This window comes from Canis lupus, chromosome 5 (genome assembly GCF_003254725.2).
Source record: "Canis lupus dingo isolate Sandy chromosome 5, ASM325472v2, whole genome shotgun sequence".
NCBI lineage: Eukaryota > Metazoa > Chordata > Mammalia > Carnivora > Canidae > Canis > Canis lupus.
Genome location: NC_064247.1, coordinates 75,327,479 through 75,346,590, shown reverse-complemented (window position 1 = coordinate 75,346,590; position 19,112 = coordinate 75,327,479). Strand labels below are relative to the sequence as shown.

General features: G+C 44.2%; 2 protein-coding genes and 1 long non-coding RNA gene across 24 annotated transcripts in view; 1 reads left to right on the top strand and 2 right to left on the bottom strand.

Annotated features, from left to right (window-relative positions):
• Positions 1 to 983, bottom strand: part of ADAT1 (adenosine deaminase tRNA specific 1) — a 44,763-nt gene extending 43,780 nt beyond the window's left edge. For 15 of the 19 annotated variants that reach the window (XR_003127768.3, XR_003127767.3, XM_025426866.3 and 12 more), the window contains exons 1-2: positions 828 to 982; positions 259 to 368 (exon numbers count right to left, since the gene is read on the bottom strand). Coding sequence is in view for 15 of the 19 variants with exons in the window: in XM_025426863.3 (XP_025282648.1) it covers positions 259 to 268 (10 nt within the window). In the remaining 4 variants the exon portion in view is untranslated. Of the gene's footprint in view, positions 1 to 258; positions 369 to 563; positions 803 to 827 lie in introns of those variants that run through there. The other 4 variants (XM_025426867.3, XM_025426868.3, XM_035716055.2 and 1 more) reach the window with 4 other exon arrangements.
• On the top strand, positions 974 to 6,908 carry LOC112646669 (uncharacterized). 3 transcript variants are annotated; one of them, XR_003127770.3, is made up of 4 exons: positions 974 to 1,074; positions 3,350 to 4,179; positions 5,346 to 6,531; positions 6,624 to 6,908. It is a non-coding gene; the product is annotated as an uncharacterized LOC112646669 (long non-coding RNA). The 3 variants fall into 3 exon arrangements; XR_004815681.2 differs by lacking the exon at positions 974 to 1,074 and adding an exon at positions 1,081 to 2,202; XR_007410975.1 differs by lacking the exon at positions 974 to 1,074 and adding an exon at positions 1,081 to 2,202 and having other exon boundaries at positions 4,508 to 6,531.
• Positions 3,879 to 19,100, bottom strand: KARS1 (lysyl-tRNA synthetase 1). Of its 2 annotated transcripts, XM_025426894.3 has the most exons (15): positions 18,944 to 19,082; positions 16,077 to 16,256; positions 14,296 to 14,455; positions 13,181 to 13,346; positions 10,517 to 10,610; positions 9,775 to 9,961; positions 9,567 to 9,692; positions 8,532 to 8,651; positions 7,428 to 7,590; positions 7,160 to 7,333; positions 6,920 to 7,005; positions 6,318 to 6,403; positions 5,539 to 5,665; positions 4,688 to 4,831; positions 3,879 to 4,153 (listed from the first exon to the last, which is right to left on the bottom strand). In XM_025426894.3, exons 2-15 carry the CDS (start codon positions 16,220 to 16,222, stop codon positions 4,055 to 4,057), a joined length of 1,878 nt encoding a protein of 625 aa, XP_025282679.1. In that variant the 5' UTR covers positions 16,223 to 16,256; positions 18,944 to 19,082; the 3' UTR covers positions 3,879 to 4,054. The 2 variants fall into 2 exon arrangements, with proteins under 2 accessions (XP_025282679.1, XP_025282680.1); XM_025426895.3 differs by lacking the exon at positions 16,077 to 16,256 and having other exon boundaries at positions 18,944 to 19,100.
• Positions 19,101 to 19,112: the final 12 nt, after the last annotated feature.

The following is a 19,112-nucleotide window of genomic DNA, read 5'->3' as shown; positions in this document are numbered from 1 at the left end:
TGGAAGCCTGTTGCTGCAATACACGATAATGATAAAATGAGACCACAGTGACTGAAAACCAGAATCTGGCAGGACCTGACATAAATTGTGCCTTTAAAGTCAGAGAACCAGCGGGTCACCTTATCTTTTGGGCCAAAGAAAGGCATATGGGAGATCCAAGAATCCGGTCTCTGGAAGGGATTTTCCCCCCTCACTCTGGGGTTGGGGGGACACGGGCATCACAAGGCATCCACGTGAAATTAAACCAGAGGCACATACCCCGAACCATAGCAGCCAGGCCAGAAGTCACACAGACGCCCTAAGACGATGCGGCCTGAACGGTTCCATCACCTCATTCACGTAGTCGTCTGGGGGAGCGTGCACAGCAGCTGAAATGAATCAATGTTTTGCAAATCCAAATCCAACTCTTAGATCTTGAGTAACTTCCTATGAAACAGCTTAAACGGGTATTTGCCCACAAGACGGCCTGTTTCAACGCTCGCCTGAAGCGTTACAACGCACTTTCTTTTCAAGGGAAAGTTACGGCAGGTCGGCTGCCAGGGGAGACCAGGCCTTCGCCTTACCCCCCGCTCCTTCATATCCTGGGTCGCAGCCCCTTCTCGCCCCCACCGGAGCCGGGGTGGGGCCCACTCGGCCAGTCCCCGAGAGGCTCCGGGTCCACGACGCAGCGACGACCCGCGCGCCTGCCTCCTCGCCGCACGCCTCGCGCCCGCCCGCACCGGCCACCGGCACTTCCGGGAAACGCGCGCGCGCCGCGGGAGGCACGGTCCTCACCACCGCTTCACACACAAAATGGGCTCAGGAAGTCAGGAACGAGGGCAACTCACCCGCACCCAAGGGCAACCCCTGCACAACTGGGCGCCCTCGGCCCCACCACACCACCGCGTCCCTCCCGCCTCCGAGGTGCGCGCCCCTCGTGGGAGCGCAGGAACGTAGCGGACGTTACGTCACGAAGAGGCTGCTCTTTCAGGCCCCGCCCCCAAGGGCGCGCAGTGCACCCTGGCCCTTGTAGTCCTTCTGGGTGGGAGCCGGGGGCCGTGGAGCTGTTCAGGAGTCCCGCGTGTTGGAGCGCAGGTACCGGCGAAATGGCCCAAAGGAAGCCGGTAAAATGGTTCAAATAGTAGAACGATGTATTTTGGAACGCTAGGCTGAATTTCTGTCTAAAACATTGCTGTCCCACACATATAATTTGAGCCAGATAATGTAAAATTTTCTAGTAGCTACATTTTAAAAAGATATTAATTCATAATTAACCGTATTCATGTATTTAGCCCAGTATGTCCAAAGTAGTATCATTTCAGCGTGTAATCAATATCTTAAAAAATAGATATGTACATTGTTTTTTCATACTTGAGTTTTTCATACATACTTTTTCATACTTACGTTTAAGAAATCGAGTATTTTACACTTACATTTCATGTTTTTTTTTATTTTTATTTTTTTAGGACTTTATTTATTCATGAGAGACACAGAAAGAGGGAGGCAGAGACACAGGCAGAGGGAGCAGCAGGCTCCACGCAGGGAGCCCGATGTGGGACTCAATCCCGGATCCTGGGATCACACCCTGATGCCTTCCTTACATTTCAATACAGACCAGCCACATTTCAAACGCTCAATAGCCACACGTGGCTAGTGGCAGCTGTGTTGGATGGCACCAGTCTAAAACCTTCAGGTTGCCAGGAATAGGTAGTATAGCTTGTCTGGATAATTCAGGAGCCTGTACCATCCAGCAATTATACCTCAGTTCTGAAAGATGGGAGAATTCACTTTTCTTCCTGGTACTCCTCAGGGGAGACAGGAGTGCAACTTACTTGACCCCATCCTTTTCTCTGGTTCAGAATAAAAGGGCCACAGGCCTCCTCCAAGGCTAAGCACCCTAGCTCCTCATGCCTCTCTAACGTTTTAAATCTGCACCTGCCTCCCTCTTCTGCCTTTTTTTTTTTTTTAAGATTTTATTTATTTATTCATGAGAGACAGAGAGAGAGAGAGAGAGGCAAAGACACAGGCAGAGGGAGAAGCAGGCTCCACGCAGGGACCCCGATGTGGGACTCAATCCCAGAACTCCGGGATCACTCCCTGAGCCAAAGCCAGTCACTCAACCACTAAGCCATCCGGATGTCCTCCTCTTCTGCCTTTAAAAAAGCCCTGATCATCACTCTCAGGGATCAGTACCAGCATCAGTCTAGTTGTATAAACTGAAAAGTAAGTCACTCTTCTTGTCATTTTCTTTCCAGTAACCCTGACAATATATTATACTGCTGAGTCCTGTTGATCTTACTTCCTGTGTCTTGAATCCATCCACTTCTGTCCATTTCCATGGCAATAGCCCATTCTGTCTCCCTCTTGGATTGTTATGCTAACCTCTAGATTTGTACCTTTCTTTGCCCAACTCCAATACTTTTTCACAGAGCAGCCAGATTGAGGTTTTCAAAACAGAAACGTGATGTCACTGCCCTACTTAAAGACTTTAGTGTTTCAGCACTCTCAAAATACAAAATCCCAGAGTAGGGCTCAGAGAATACACAAAATCCCATAATAGGGTTCCTACCCCTGTATGGCCAGCCTCCTTCTGCTTCATCTGGTAGCATATATTTTCATGGGCTTTTGTACTCCATCTAGTGTCATTCGCCTTTCCTGTGCTTTCCCTATCTCTGGGCCTTTGTGCTTGCTACTACACCATGGAAAACCCTCTCCTTCTTTGACTACTTAATGCTCGACCTTCCTTCAAATCTCAGATTCTAATGTCCTTTGGTAAACCTTAACTAGGTCTGTTAGTTTCTCAATACCCCATGGAACCCTCCTTCAAAGCATTTATTAGAACTTCCATTTTACAGTTAAAAAAATGACTTATTGTATGTCTGTTTTCCTTAGAAGTCTGGAAGTTTGAGGATGCTCGGGACTGTGCCTGTTTACCCCTGTATAGCAGTTAGCAAATTGTGAGCCTTCAACTGTTTCAAGAGGCAGTGGACTGATAAGCCTGTTCCTTCTAAGCATTCTTTCTGCCAAATCCCACAAGTTGTCTATTGCTTCAGTTCATCTGTCTCCAGACTCGAGGCCAGCTAGCTTTCGCCCCCAGATTACTACTAAACAGTTTTTTTTTTTTTTTTTTTAAGATGTACTTATTTGAGGGAGAGAGCGAGTGAGCGAGCAAGCTCAAGTGGGAGGGGCAGAAGGAAGGAGAATCTCCAGCAGACTCCCAGCTAAGTGCGGAGCCCAACTTGGGGCTTCATCCCACAACCCTGAGCCAAAACCAAGAGTCATACGCTCAACTGACTGCACCACCCAGGTACCCCTAAACAGCTCCTTAAAGGTCACTTGTGACCTTATTGATTCTTGTTGCCTTTTACAGTGGTGGTGCTGCCTGAAGTCCCGTACTGTATCTCGAACCTGTACCCTTTCCTTTGGGGAAGTGGTTTTCATTTTAACACCATCTTGCCAAAGGATGTAGCATCTGTAAGGGTTTCTTCTGAAATACTTCCTGGTTATCTCCCACTGCTGCCAAGTGCTCTTGGAACCTGTGCTGAAACACCAGCGAGGGGTGGAGATGCTCAACACTCTCTGAAGTTAATTCCCAGTGAGGAGATTCTGCGCGCCCACATCATTTTAACGGCTACAGAAATGACAACTTGCTGGGACACTTGCAGGTTTTGCTGAGATGCAAAAGACAAGTCCTTCCTGGTAGGACTCCTCCCTGGTTTCCCCCAGCTGCTTCATGTGTTCACTGCTGTCCCCAATCCATTAGCACAATGCCTGGTACAGGGCAGACATTAATATGAATTTGTTGAATGAATAAAGTGGTATAATCCTAAACATTCACTAGACCAGCTGTCTTGAGTAAAAGCTGACATTGCACAGTAAACACAGTCATGAGACGAGAGTAGAGACAAATGGTTTATTTGGGAACAAGAAGTAAAAAGGAATTTTTAATTCCTCTTCTCTATTCTCGTAGCTGAACTGAACTGTGATCGTCAAACACACGAGAACTCCCCTGCAGTCCTTGAACTTGTGCAAGATGCAGAGAGGCCTGAGTTACAGGACTTGCAGTGATCCTTTTCTAGACAGAAGTGCCAGCTGTCGTGCTCTGTAATGTTTCAGGGGTAGCTCCACTGTCTTTCTTGTCTTCAGGTTTCATGGCAGGAAACAGAAGTACTTCCTGCAGGAGAGAAAACACACTTTGAGGTGAGAAGCATGCTCTTTTTCATAGCTATTCACTCATTCTTTTTGCTTTTGGTTATTGTTGCCACTCAAATCCAGAGATCTAGGTTTCTATTTCAACTCAGTCCCTTCCAATTATAGAGGATGGAAAAGAATGAGTGAGAACAGAGATTCTCTTAGTGTCTGTCTTAGTGTTTTCCCTATCTATAACAATGGGAGTAACAACAGTTTCTACATCTCATAGGGCTGACTTAAGTAAGGAAATAACACATAGAGATAACACATGGAGAGGACTTAGTGTGTTCCTTGGATCATCAAGAAATGCAAAAAATGAGTATTCTTTCTGCCTCAGGTAGAAAACCCCCAAATCCCATCAGATCAGATGCCCTGATTGTCCTGTGGAGTCGTGTGTTGCTCTCTGCCTGGTCCTCCTTTCATCCCAAAGCCCCTTCTTCCTTCTCCCGGCCTGCCATCTCCTGCCTCCAAGAATGGAGCTCTCCAGGGCAGTGTGTGCCAGAGGGCCACCACGTACCTTGATGTTATTGGAGTCTGTGAGAAACATGGTGACACGGTCGATGCCCATGCCCCAGCCAGCGGTGGGGGGTAGCCCGTATTCCAGAGCAGTGCAGAAGTTCTCATCTATGAACATGGCCTCATCGTCGCCAGCAGCTTTGGCCTAAAGAGAACCAAATGGTGACACTAGTCCAGGCTGTGCTCTCAGTGTCTGAGTGAGCATGTCAGCACGTTCACAGGGATGACCATTCTGGGGATGCTATGGACACCCAGTACTTCTTGGGAATTGGTTTCCCAGTAACTTCAGGATGGAGCTATTTCTTTCAAATTCAAGGTCAGGGCTGGTGAGCCCCACTTGGGAACACATGCGAATTTCTCTGTGAAATGAAAAAACCTCCAGTGCCCCAGGCTCTAGAAGTCCAGTGAGACAGATTTTTTGGAGACTGAGGATTCCCAAGAGTCTTTTCCTCATTTCCTGAAACTACACATCCGTGGCAGTGCTGGTGCGGGCAGCTTTGTCTTCACTAATCTCCCTGCCTCTCACCCCCAAGCCACCTTAATAAATGTACCATTTAAGAAAAATGATGTTCTTGTTATGCAGATGTACTTTTAATGCAAGCATCACACTCCCCACACAGAAAAAAATCATGCCTAACTCCTCTATGTGGAAATTCTAGGGCCCAAACCAGCCAAGTTCTCCATCTGGAAAGGTGACTTCCTCCAGTGAAGCTCATGGCTTTAACCTTCATCTCTGCTGAAGTCACCAAGAGATGCAGACAATGACAAAGACCTGGGTTCAGGCTACACTGTCTAAGGAGTAGGTACATGAGGCAACACAATTCCTTTGCTTCCCACCCTACACTTCCTTACCTTAGCCTGTTCTTCAAATAGCTGCCGCTGCCGCACAGGGTCGTTGAGCTCGGTGTAGGCGTTGCAGATTTCCTTCTTCATGACAAACAGCTCAAAGCGCTCAGTCAGACCCTCTTTAGAGCGGTGCCTGGGGACAGGAGCCCAAAGGGGAGGGCTGAATATACAGGTTCACCATAACATCTGTTACAAATGCAAGAGTTCCTGAATTCTAGCTGACTCATATGTGTTGTACATGGAGACCTGAGGCCCGTGATGCATTCTGGCACCAAATCATTTGGTACAGTAGTGAGGAGGGTGAGAGCCACAGAAGCTTTGATCATCTTCACAGCACACCTGTGTGGGAAACGGTTGTACTGAACCATACCTCCTATACTCATGCTCTTCTGTGCCCCGTCACACTGACTCTGGGCTGCCCATATGACTTGCTTTGGCCAACTGGACCTCAGCAGAGGCTTGATATATGCTTGCACATTGGGGTTTGTTCTTTTGGACTCCTTCCTCCTCTTGGAACCTAGCTACTATGTAAGGAAGCCCAGGCTACACTGCCAGAGAGAGGCTACATGAGGAAGCTGTGGAGCACGAGAACCCCTGTGGAGAAGAAACAAGGTGCCTGAGTTCCTAGTTACAGCCACTTGAGTTACCTTAGCTACCTAGCTACCACTCTGTAGAGCAGAAAGACTACCCGATGAACCCACAAACTCTTGAGAGTTGTTTCATACCACTAAATTATAAAGTTGTTACACAGCAATAGGTAACTGAAATACCATGTTTTATCTTACCATTTAGCCAAAGGGCTCATTATCTGCGGGTGATCACAGATGAATGTAGGATTGATGCATGTCGTTTCCAGGAACTCCCCGACAAGCTTAAGGAGAAAGCAGAGCTGGAGATCCTTTCTGAATGGCATTTTGATTGTCCCAGTCTTGGAGGAGGACTCCACTCCTACCTACTACCTGATGCTATAGGGGTTTATCCTAAGCTTCTCTATGGCTGGTAAGCTTTAACTGAGATTACATAACTACTTGGCACAGAGCTTAGTAGAATAGGAATTTAAAACTTGTTAATTCTCTTTTTTCTCTCATTAGGGCTTTCCTGAGAGGCTGCAGAAGTTGGTGCTCCACAGTGGAGTTCACCTTCATAGGGAACAGGGGTCTGATTACCACCGGAGAGGGCATGTACTTAAAGAGCATGGTCTGGGGACACCTGGGTGGCTTAGCGGTTGAGCGTCTGCCTTTGGCTCAGGGCGTGATCCTGGGATCTAGGATGGAGTCCCGCATCGGGCTCCCTGTGAGGAGCCTGCTTCTCCCTCTGTGCCTCTCATGAATAAATACATAAATCTTTAAGAAAAAAAAAAAAAAAAAGAAAAGGCATAGTCTGTCACCTTATCAAGAAGCCTGGCCGTGGTCCGAGGTGGAGGGCATTCAACAGCTCTTGCTAGACAGATGTCATCAAGAATTTTGCGAGTTTCTGTAATGTACAAGTTAGAACAGAAGACATTATACTATCGCAGCAAGAAAATATAATTCCAAAAGAATACTGTGGGAAATTCTAGCCCTGACCTCAGCTAATTCAGGGTTGAAAAGGATGAAGGGCTGTTCTGTGGAGGAATGCATCACTTTACCTTCAGTTTCAAAGAGCTTAGTTTCTGGCAGCTTCACCCCCAAGGCCTTCTCAAGCTCTTCTACCATGCTGATTCTCCGGAAGGGTGGGGTGAAGTCAATCTCATAGGCTTCACCCTCTGGGCCATCTGGATGGTATGTGACCTTGTAACTGCCCGTAATGTGCTTCACCATCCCTGGGGAAGAAATCTGTCATTTAAAGAGGACCCAAAAGCAGCACACCAGTCCTTCAGACATATGTGAAAGACCAAGGAAAACAGAAGATATTACCTGAAATCATCTTCTCTGTGATTTCCATGAGATCATGATAGTCTGCGTAGGCCATGTAGAACTCACAGGTGGTGAACTCAGGATTGTGAGTCAAATCAATTCCTTCATTCCGGAACTGGCGTCCAATTTCATAAACCCGGTCAATGCCACCAACCACCAGTATCTAATAACACACAGCCAAGTTCATGACAGCTAATTTTGATGGCTCTGGAAAGTTTGTCTACAAAAGCTAATTTGGTTTTCATAGCTCAGGCATGTTTTCAGATCTCCAACCAAATGTTGAATACCCTACTCCCTTTAGACCTTTGTAGTGGATAGTCCTCATTCATTCTGGTTGCCCAGGACCTCTGAATTCTCGTTTATTGGGATAGCACTTCATCTTGTGAGTATGAGCCTCCCCAAGAAAAAAGCCTCTTTTGGGGTTAGGATACAGGCATGTAACCCAAGCTCCCCACTAGTCAGACATGCCCACACAACTTTTGAAAGCCGTTGATAGAAGGCGTAACTATTGCAGAATTCCTTCTGGTGAAGGGAGCCAGAGACATCTAGCTTTTAAGAAGTTAACTGCAAAGATCCTAATGGCAATGACCTGTGCCTAGAGCCAGGGTTACGAGGCTGTTTTAGCTGTCCCTAGTGGAGAAGATCTGAGTTTTCCATGGGAACAGCCCAGATAGGCATGAAAATCATTCCTAATCTCATGGTCTCCAACCATGATTCTCTGATCCTCCTGGGAATTGTTAAGCTTCCTTATATATTTGAATACATCATTCCTGTGCTTAAACTAGTTATAACAGGTTCTGTTGTCTGCAATTAAGAACCATGAATGACATTCTTCAGTATTTACTCTGGTCACTTACAGATGTTTATTGCCAACTTCTAGACAGAGATCAACCTTTTCTATAAAAGACTAAAATCAGATCTAATCCAAGGAGGACTCTAAACATACAATGTAAGAGCCACAGGAGGACTCACGGGCCTGACAGATTAGAATACTCTCCTGGCTGTTTTTCTCTTTCTGTTCCTTATTTCTAACTGCAGCTCTTTAGCCAGTGCATTTTCAGACTTCTGCTTCTGTAAGGAACAGGGTATCCACTTACTGATTACCTTATGGTAGAGTTCTGGAGCAATCCTCATGTATAAATTCATGTCCAGCTCATTGTGGTAGGTGATGAAAGGCTTGGCCACAGCTCCCCCGGGGATGATGTTCATCATGGGAGTTTCAATCTAAATGACAGGGAGAAACATTTAGTCTTCAGATAAGAGGTTGTAAAACCAGAGGCCTTGGGGCTGGCTCAGGTTTTGTATGGATAAATGGTCTAAGCCTATTATAGCACCAAATGAAAGTTAAGTCTAACTGTCATGTGCAGGTGCTTGACAGAAAAGTATAGACGACCTGATTTTCCAGAAGCATCTCAATTTCTATTAATACCAAACACTATTAACATAGTGCCAATAAACTTTCACATTATAAATTAAAATTTCGATAAATACTGTAAATTGAACTTCTATTTTTTGACTTAGTTATTATAGACATGCAAAAGGCTTCAGAATACAGTAAGAGGAAAGAAAAAAAAGGCCCATCAGAATACACATAATGGGAATTTATGTTGAAAACAAAAAATCCTTCCAAAACATTTACACATGTACCTCATCTGCAACATGCTTAGGTATGTATATACATTTTCATACAAAATGGTGTGGAAGAAATAAATATCAAACTTAAGTTCGGGGAAGGAAGTTGGAAAATATGAAAGGAGACTTTCAGTTTCTTTGAATTTGTTTTATAATAGCATGCATTTACCTTTCTTATACAATTATTATTATTTTTTTTTTTTAGTGCTACAAAAAAGCAAAATGAAAACAAAAAAAAAAGGCAAAATGAGTTGCTCACACACACCGAATGGGGCACCATTAGTGTGCAGACAGCCCTACATTTTGTCCATTATCTCAGAATTCAGGTCTTGCCTTCTTAATCAGGGCACTGAAAAAATAAGATGGAACAAAAACACTGGCCAGAAAGGGACTTTTTGTTGGGCATGAATGATAAGGACACAGGGCATGGGAAAGGGAAAAGAAGTAGTGAGAGGTAGGCATAACAGGGCTACTAGCTCATCATGTTAGGTAGGGACTCTCCCTCACCTCTAGGAATCCCAACTCATCCAAGAAACTCCTTATGTATGTGATGATCTTAGAGCGGATAATAAATTTCTGCCTCACAAAGTCATTCAGGATCAAGTCCAAGTATCTCTGACGATACCGTGTTTCCTAAACCAAAAGCAATAGACAGAAATTACTGGTAAGTCTGATTCAATGCCATGATAACAGCAAGGATGCCATAAGAACTTACCTTGTCTTTGAGGCCAAAGTGGAGATGAGGTAACATATGCAAGCAAGGAGACAGCAGTGTGATCTCGTAGGGAATGATGCTCAGCTCACCCTTCTTGGTTTTCCCAGGATTTCCCTTAACTCCAATTATGTCTCCCCGACGTAGTTTGTTATTGATGTGAATAAATTCTTCTTCTGATTTATAATTCCTTAGTGAAAATAAAATGTATTTCAGTATACAATATTCCAAATTAAAACTGACCAGTTTTTTTTTTTTAAATCTGATCGATTGATTCATTTATTTATAGAGAGGGAAGGGAAGGGGGAGAGAGAGTTTTAAGTAGGCTCACAGTGAGCCCCACATGGGGTTCAATCTCATAACCCTGAGATCGGACCTGAGCTGAAATCAAGAGATGGAAGCTTAACTGACTGCAACCCAGGCACCTCCCACTGGTTTAGTTTTTAAAACTGACCTCTGGAATCCTTACCAAACTGCTGATGCCTATTTAGTGTGTGCCTGGGAAGAATCTCAGATTCTTCTATCAACTACTGAAGGGTTATATCCACCTGTAATGGCTGCACAACCTGAGAGCTGTTATTTTCTAGGTGACCAGATGGCTGTTTTATTCTTTTCAGCCATACTCAACATAGCCTACATTTAACTTTAAATACCAACAGGAAAGGGAGACCACATGGGCCTTTGTCCCCAGTCATGTTGCTCTGGGCCAATCTGGAAAGGCCTGCAACAAGGCACTTCTACATACCTGGAATTGGCCATGACTTGCAACTTGACCCCTTCTCCTCGAAGGTCATAGAAGATGAGCTTTCCCCCAGAAGCTCTTTTGGCATGTATCCTACCTAGAAAAAGAACAAAAATACTGACCAATAGAACCAGAAGCCATTTCATGGTATCAGTGTTAGAATAAGTTCCTTCTGCATTGTTTATGTCTGGGTAGAATGTCCTATGAACACAGGCCAGAACAATTTGATTTAATCCCGAGAGTTAAGCCCAATCTTTTTCTTCATGACAATGATCCTCATTAAATCTGTTAAAGATGTGCAGGAAGACCCGGCTTTAAATACCCTAGAAGATGGCTGTGTTGGTGGCAGCATAGTTTTTGGATCTACCTCCATCCTCACGTAAAAACAGAAAACAGAACTAGACGGACAAGGCCAAAAAGCTACGGACGAAATATACAACAAAATTACATGGGAAGATATTCCTAGGAATCCCAATACAAGCAATGGGGGCAAACCAGGAAGAACCCTCAGGCCTCCATATGGGAAAAAGCTTTAGGGAGCAATGGGGTGTCTGAGGGGTCTGAGAACTGGAAATTTCCAAAAGAGCCATAGGTAGTCACTGGAAAATATGGCAGCTAATTGGAGGATGGCAGCTGAACCCAGAAGGGGATCTGTCCACTGCCAGTATAGGGAGCTGGGGCTGCACGAGGTCTAATGGGCTGAAGCCCTTCAAGGCAGCCCCAGAAACATGCTAAATGTAACAGCCAGGGCTTCCTTGTAGGACAAGGCCCACAAAACTGAAAAAAAATCAGGAAAACATAGATGAAGGAAAGAGAAGGTCCAACGAAAGTGAGGAAGAGAAAGAGAACCTGGAAATCTCTGAAAGCAAGGTGCGGTAATTCTGAACACTGCAGAAAACTAAAGAAGAGGAAGCTCAGCAAAGCTGGAAAAGCTAAGCTAAGCTTCCATTTAACATTCAGGAAAACTAATTTCACATAAAAATAAACAAAATAAAAGTATTGAGGCCAAATACTAGTTATTAATAAAAAAGCACTTGGGACAGACAAGCTCAGAATAAACAAACAATTCTATTTCACAATGAGCTGAAAGATATTAAGAAAATGACAGAAAACAAAAACCCCCGCAAATAAGAACCACTGAAAAACTAAGAAATGATAGGACACACATTAAAAAAAAAAAAAATCAGAAATAAAGTAAAAAGTCATTTCAGAAAGACTTAAACTAGAAGAAAATAAGAGTAAATACAATAATGCCTTAAGAAAAACCAAGCTGGGAAGAATAAAATTTAAATATTAAAGTACAAACGAAGAGAGAAAAAAGGGTTTGAGAAAAAGTGGAAAAATACTGAAAAGAAGGAAAGATCCAACATACAGATATAAGGAGTCCCCAAAGAAAACCAAAGCAAAAATAGAATTCTAAAAAATTTTATTTAAGAAAAACTTCCTGAAAGACTTGAAAATACCAATTAGAAGGGTACACTGTGTACTGAGAATACTGAGTCAGAATGACTAACACCAAGACACATTTTGGTAAAAGTACTAGGCTTGAACCTTTGGGCATTTAGATATTGGCAGAGGTTCTTTTTGGGTAGTTGGAGTTATGGGTAAATAAACTTTTCTCTCTCTCTCTCTCTTTTTTTTAAAGATTTTATTATGTATTTATTCATGAGGGAGAGACAGACACACACACACACACACACACACAGACACACACACACACACACACACACAGGTGGAGGGAGAAGCAGGCTCCATGTAGGTAGCCTGACACGGGACTCCATCCCGGGTCTCCAGGATCACACCCTGGGCTGAAGGCAGAAGTAAATCACTGAGCCACTTGGGCTGCCCTCTCTCTGTTTTTTTGAATGTTCTAAATTTCATATAATTAATAGTTCCATTATTTTTGGGGGAGGAGGCAAATAAAGGATTTTTTTTTTTTTGAAGATTTTATTTAGAGAGAGAGAACGCCCCTGAGTAAGGGAAGGAGTAGAGGGAGAGAGACTCTCCAGCAGATTAAGTGCTGAGTGCAGAGCCTGACACAGGGCTTGATCCCAGGACCCTGAGATCATGACCTGATTCAAAAGTAAGAGTTGGATGCTTATCTGAGTCACCCAGGTGCCACAAGACACCCCAAAGACGTTTTTAGAGTAACCTCTATGCCCAAAGTGGGGCCTGAACCCACAACCCTGAGATCAAGAGTTGCATGCTCTATGGACTGAGCCAGGCACCCCAGACTTTTTTTTTTTCAATCAAGGAAAAGATCCCATGCAACTCCAAATAACTACAACTCCAAAATAACCGTGCTCTAGAAATATCATTCCTAGGCCACAGGTGGAAATTTTTAGGAGCATGGGGCCATGGCTCCCACTGGTAAGGGAAGTCTTCAAAAAGGACTATGAACTAGCAGCATCAGGTCAGGAGCTCCCCCTCAGAGAAGGCCCCTTCCTCTGCCACATCACCTTATCTAGGATGCAATCTCCTATCTTAGGGCTGCTCAACTTTCTGTGAATGGGTGTACTTGCACTGTCCCTCATGAAGTAGCCTCAGACACAGACTACTTGAAAACAAGACCACCACAGACCTTCCTTTGTGCTACTGGAGAAGCCTGTCTGCTCAGCAAACAAAAAGCCTGTGGGAGCTCAGCAAACTGCCAGGGAGTCCTCCTACCTGCAACTTTTAAGGTGATGTCAGTCAGGTGGTCCCCAGGCTGCAGGTGACCATACTCTTCGATGAAATGAGTGAGCGAGATGTCAACATGGAACTTGTGTGGGTATGGGTCTTCCCCATTGATTTTCAGTTGGTGGATTGCTTGGCTGCGTATCTTGAAGTATTGCTATTTAAAAAAAAAAAAAAAAGGCCTTTCAGAAGTTGACCCTGGTCAGACCAGCAGCCTATCTAGCAGAGTACTGTATTTTGCCCTAGAATGGCCCCAAAACATCGAGGTTTCCTTAACTGGGCCCTCCACAACTTTGAAATCTCAGGATTTGGTATCGAGTGAGATTTGCATGTAAACTATGCAGTGGCCAAATCCATAGGTGGAAACGAAGGCTGAATTCTGAAATGCAAGATTCAATGAAAAGAAAAGATTGGAATTCTGCCTAAAACGTTAAGTTTAATTTATACAGGTGGCCTTGGTTACCATTTTTGAGAATGCATCTACATGGTGAGTTATCTTTTTTCCTACTTTCCTACCCCTGGCTACACATAAGACTTTTCCCCAAGACAGGCCTCTGGGGCTTGGAGGATGTAAAAAAGGAATAGTCTAAGCACACTTTTTCTGATGCAACCACTCAACTCTGCTGTTGTAGCATGAAAGCATCCTTAAACATATGTAAGCAAATGGACATGGCTGTGCTCCAACACAATTTTATTTTCAAAATCAGGGAGGACGGATAAGACGAAAGGCAAGGAAAGATGAATCTGGCCTATGGAATGCAGTTTGCCAATCTCTGGTCCAAAGTAAACCCTAGCTAGCCAATCTTTAGGGAGACAACTTCTCTGGATTTGCTAAGGGCCAGCTAGTTTCAAGGAAGATTTATCAGTCACTTAGAAGTCCAGGATTCTCCCAAATGCCTGTTAAGAAAATGTTAATGCCTTGTGTCTTTAACAAGATGGAATAGCAGCACCCCCCTCAGCTCCCCCTCACACATTTGCAGTGACCCAGGGCTCACTGCTTATTCCAGCTCCTATGTATCTTCTTAGTCGCTGGCCCCAAGGAATTGGCCTAAGTCTCATCAGACACTTTCCCATGCCCAGCCAGAGAGGTGGTCCGGGGGACTTACATTTGGGTCTAGACTCTCCTCCTCAGCACCCACATCATTATCAGTGGTGTGGTTGGTGGCAGCAGCAGTGGCCTGGCTTAGCTGTTTTTCACTGAGCTCCTTCTGCTTGGCTTCCTTCTCTGCAATTTTCTTCTCAGCTTTTAGGCGCCTCTTTAGCTCACTGTTGGGAAGATACAAACGTTCAATGTGAGAGTCCTCTACTATGTTCTGCCCCATAACCACTTATCAAAAATATGAACAGCCTTGGGGGGGGGGGGGTGGGGATGCTCTTGCCTGGTTCCACCCCTGCTAGTCTCTTAGTCAACTTAGTCAGTATAGGTGACTGAGACAAAGGAAAAGTAAGCTTAAATTAAAGATGTGAAAGATCTTTCTCAGCCTCTGCTTTCCAGAGTGAGATCCCAAATAAAATCAAGATACCTTAGGGCAAAGAAAAACCAAATCAGGCAACATCTCCAGCTGTGTCTGCCACCCTTCTCTATATCTCTCCAAGGAGTAGGTTAGTTTGGGTAGGGCAGGTAGGGGAGAGGTGGCTTTCCAGAGTTCAAGGAGACACATCACTGATAACCTCTCGCTCAGCACTGGTCAATGCATTGACAATGGCTCTCCATATTGGTCTCTCTCTATGGGAGCTTGACTTTGACAACAAATTGGGTAGAATAGTGTATAAACCAGCACAGAGTAGGGAATAATATAACATCTCTGGAGTCAGACTGCCTAGGACTAAATCCTGACATATCTGCCTAGTAATTATATGACCTTGGACAAGTGACTTCTCATCTGTAAAATGGAAATAACAGAAAACACTCTCCTCTCCAAATGTTGTGAGGACTGAGAAAATGTATGTATGTAGAGATGACCCTGCCCTTAGCATTTAATAAACACACAAATGTGAGTTATTCTAAGTATCCTTCACTATTTTAAACACTTGATTCTCTATACCCAGGACAGAAATCTTTGATACATTTCTGGCCAAATCCTTCACTATCCACACACTGATCTGAAATCTTGCTATCTGAACCCAGAAACCAAACAGATTTGCATAGAGTATCCTCAGTATTCAAATAGAATTGATCACTCTTTCAAACTACCAATGCTAATTTAATAAAATATTATATCATAATGAACCATGGCAAATGATACCAAGTCATCCTCACACATTATCTGCCTTTGGGGCACATTCTTAATTCTCAGTATGAATTTAGAGTAACTCAATTAAAAAAGTAAATTGGTGATTTGAAATAATCATTTTTAAGTAAGAAGACTGATCGCAAGGGCTTCAAAGTAGGTGTCTCTGGATGTAATCTGTCTTGTAACAGTTGTGAAAACAATCATTCCAGAACATGTTAGGCCTACTGTGCTGTGATTCAGTCTGTAGGCATCAGAGCCTACTGGGTTCTTCCTAGTATTAACATAAAAAAACAACTAGGTGTTGCTCTTTAAATCGACTTAATCCTAAGGAAAATCCAAAAAGGTCCTAGAGATAGAACAAAGACTAGAAACCAAATTAACCTCAGGAGAAACCAAGTACAGAAAGACAGGAAAGGGAAGATAATGTTTGTTCTCAGCACTGGTCTAATAAAGGATCCACAAATCATCTCAAGGATCTAGAGTGAGAAACTGAATTTATTAAAGAGAAAATGAGAAACAACTACTGGTTTTGGTAGTAGGGCTCTGTTTCCTTAGCAACAAGTCCAAAGACTTAGCCAGAGGCTTAACAGGTAAGGACATAGTAAGGGAAGGATTCTTGCTCCCAGAGCAACAACAAACGTAAGGGCACCAACCTTCTTTTATCAGAAAGTGGCTTGTCCTTGTGAAGCGCTGTGAAAGGAGCAAGTTGACACAGTCGCAGCTCCCTCTGCCCCCACCGTGCCCAGGAGGTTTGGCGCAGGGCCCCCCTAACAAGCCTTACGGCAGCTTGCGTCAACATGGCAGAACACCCCGGAACTAATGATCACCACCACCTAACAGGAAACAGAGATGTGGTGTCAGATGGGACGAGACAGTATATATACACCAACCAGCACTCCGACTTTTATGGGTGAGGGGTGGGGGCAGGCTGCACAATCTTTCAGGGTTCCTTCAAGAACCTCTTAACTGACAACAACCCTGTAACACTCACTGTGCTGCAACTCTGACAACGTTCTGTCCTCGCTATAATAAAAAAGTGGACATCTGGGTCAAAACTCAAAAGCAAGACGATCAATGATTTATAGGTAGAGATGATCACAACAATCTAGAAAATAGGGAGACTTGCCCCGAGGCAGTGTTTCTGAAGCCCCTGATATATGGCTTCTATCTTGGGGATGAAATACCTGGCCACCAAGATGGCAATGGGAAGCATATGAAATGTCACTGTCAATTGCAAACTCTAGATGAAGGGAAAAGCCAGCCACACAAGAGCACACCTGAGACAAAGATAAGCCTTATTTGAGCTCTAGGAACAAGGAGGAAAGAACTTCAGGAATGGTCCTGGACTACATTAATTTGACCTTTCATTTGGGAATGAGTCATCTGGCAGGAAGCCCATCTGTTTTTAAACTTGGGAGAAAATAACTGGCATCCTATGGTGCTCATTACAGATGCAGGAAGTCCCAAGAACAATTAAGATACAGAAGGAAACATTAATCATTCAAAAATTATTTTACTTCCTGGTCACTAGAGGAATATAGATTAAGAGCAGATTCTTTTAGACAATGTGAGGAAGTAAGGTGCAGGCTGTGCAAAGAGCATGAGCTGTTGAGTTCTGGACTTGGTTTTAGATCTCTGCTCCAGAGCTAAATCAGCAACAGATTCACTTTCACTATGCATGCTTCAGCAATGCATTTAGTCATCTAGAGCCTAAATGGACATTAATACTTTCCTTGCAAGGAAAGGATACCTATGCCTATGTCTCTGCCTCTCTCTGGGTGTCTCTTGTGAATAAATAAAATCTTAAAAAAATAATATAAAATTCGATTACAGTTGACACCTGCACCTTACTTTGCAAGGTCCATTTAAATGCAGATTTTTTTTGGGGGGGGGATAAATACAGTATAGAACCGTAAATCCGTTTTCTCTTGATTTTCTTAAACATTCTTTTCTTTAGCTTAATTGTAAGAATACAATATGTCTGAAACATACAAACCACATGTTAATTGACTATTTATGTTATTGATAAGGCTTCCAGTCAACAGTTGGCTATTAAGTCTATATGAGGGTTGATGTCCCTAACCCGAGTCGTTCAAAGGTCAACTATACTGATGTGACAGATCAAAGTCCAAACAATTTTCCCAAAGTCATAAGTCCAAGACCAGGTTCCAAACATTTAGATACTCTCAGAAGGACTGACATCAGATACAGTCCTCAGAAAGACAACATAGTGGGTACTATCAGACCATAAATTTAGATGTTTCCTTTCTCATTTTTCTAGAATATCTGAAGTATAAATCCAGAGACCCAAAGGAAAAAACAATTTGACTGGTTAAGTGTATATTCCATCACGGTTCAGCAAAAGAGCTGAGCCCCAATGTGCTAAGGCAGCCATTATTTGTAAAGAACGAACTTTTCTCCTATGTCTCTGGAATGATACTAGTTATTAACCATCATTGGGAATGCTAAGAAAACAAAACATTGCCTGGATTCTGTGCTTCAATTGAAGAACCCTGATTGAGAGGGAATGTGTGTATACAGGTACACGTGTACACACACACACACACACACAGACACACTCAGGAATACAGGACACAGCCGTTTAAATGGAAGCTAGGGATCCCTGGGTGGCTCAGGGGTTTAGCGCCTGCCTTTGGCCCAGAGCGTGATCCTGAAGTCCCGGCATGGAGCCTGCTTCTCCCTCCTCCTGTGTCTCTGCCTCTCTCTCTCTCTCTCTCTCTATGTCTATCATAAATAAATAAATAAATAAGTCTTAAAAAAAATATAAAGGGAAGCTATTTTTTTTTTTTTTAAGATTGTATTTGGGACGCCTGGGTGTTAGGTTAGGCGCCTGCCTTTGGCTCAGGGCGTGATTCTGAGATCGGGGATCGAGTCCCGCATTCGGCTCCAGGAGGGGAGCCTGCTTCTCCCTCTGCCTGTTCAACCGCTGAGCCACCCAGGCGTTCCGGGAGGCTAATCTTGATATATTTCCCTTCACACTCCAAGGACCCTACCGCCAGACATCGGTCACTTACTTAATACTCAGAGATCCTTACAATAACCCATAATGACAGGTGCACAACACAGTTTTAGAAAGGATCTATTTAATACATAAGATTCAGAATAGCCAAAGGTGAGGGTAAGGAAAATCTGAAGGTCTTTAGGAAAAGCGCAGGTATTTCGCATCTCACATTTCTCCAAATGGTAGCGAGGCGTGGCTCGATAATGAAAGAACTTTTTTTTTCCCCTCAGAGAAGAAAAGGAGTAAATTTCGCTTTTCTCTAGTCAATTTTCATTCCTCCTAACTCCAGGAATAGACGACAAGACCCCGCCAGAGCCCGACCCCAGGGCAACCTGGGGGATGTAGTTTCGGGGAGTAGCGGCTACGTCCCGGCGTGGCCGTACCCACGAGAGCCGGTAGGAAGGCCTCAGGCATGGCCACCTCAGTCGGAGCCTCCAGGCGCTTCCTAGTCCGGACTGTCCGGCCGCAAAGACCTTAATGACTCGCGGCGACACTTACTTTTTGCTCAGTTTTGGCTCGCCGGCGTCCACTTTCACCTCAGCGCCCTGCACCGCAGCCATCTTTCCCGAGGGCCCGACCTGAAAGGGATGAGGGTCGCGCAGTAATTTCCAGGTCACGGCCGGAAGCCCCGCCTCTTCCGAGAGGAGGGGGCGGGCACTCTTCGCGC

What these genes read in the sequence shown, in the direction of transcription:
- KARS1 (XM_025426894.3), bottom strand. Translation starts at nt 16,222, where the DNA reads ATGTTGACGCAAGCTGCCGTAAGGCTTGTTAGGGGGGCCCTGCGCCAA. An exon ending in CATCACCTTAAAAGTTGCAG is followed by an intron (nt 10,611 to 13,180) that starts GTAGGAGGACTC and finishes TTCTTTTTCTAG; the next exon opens with GTAGGATACATGCCAAAAGA. An exon ending in CTCCAGAACTCTACCATAAG is followed by an intron (nt 7,591 to 8,531) that starts GTAATCAGTAAG and finishes GTGTGTTATTAG; the next exon opens with ATACTGGTGGTTGGTGGCAT.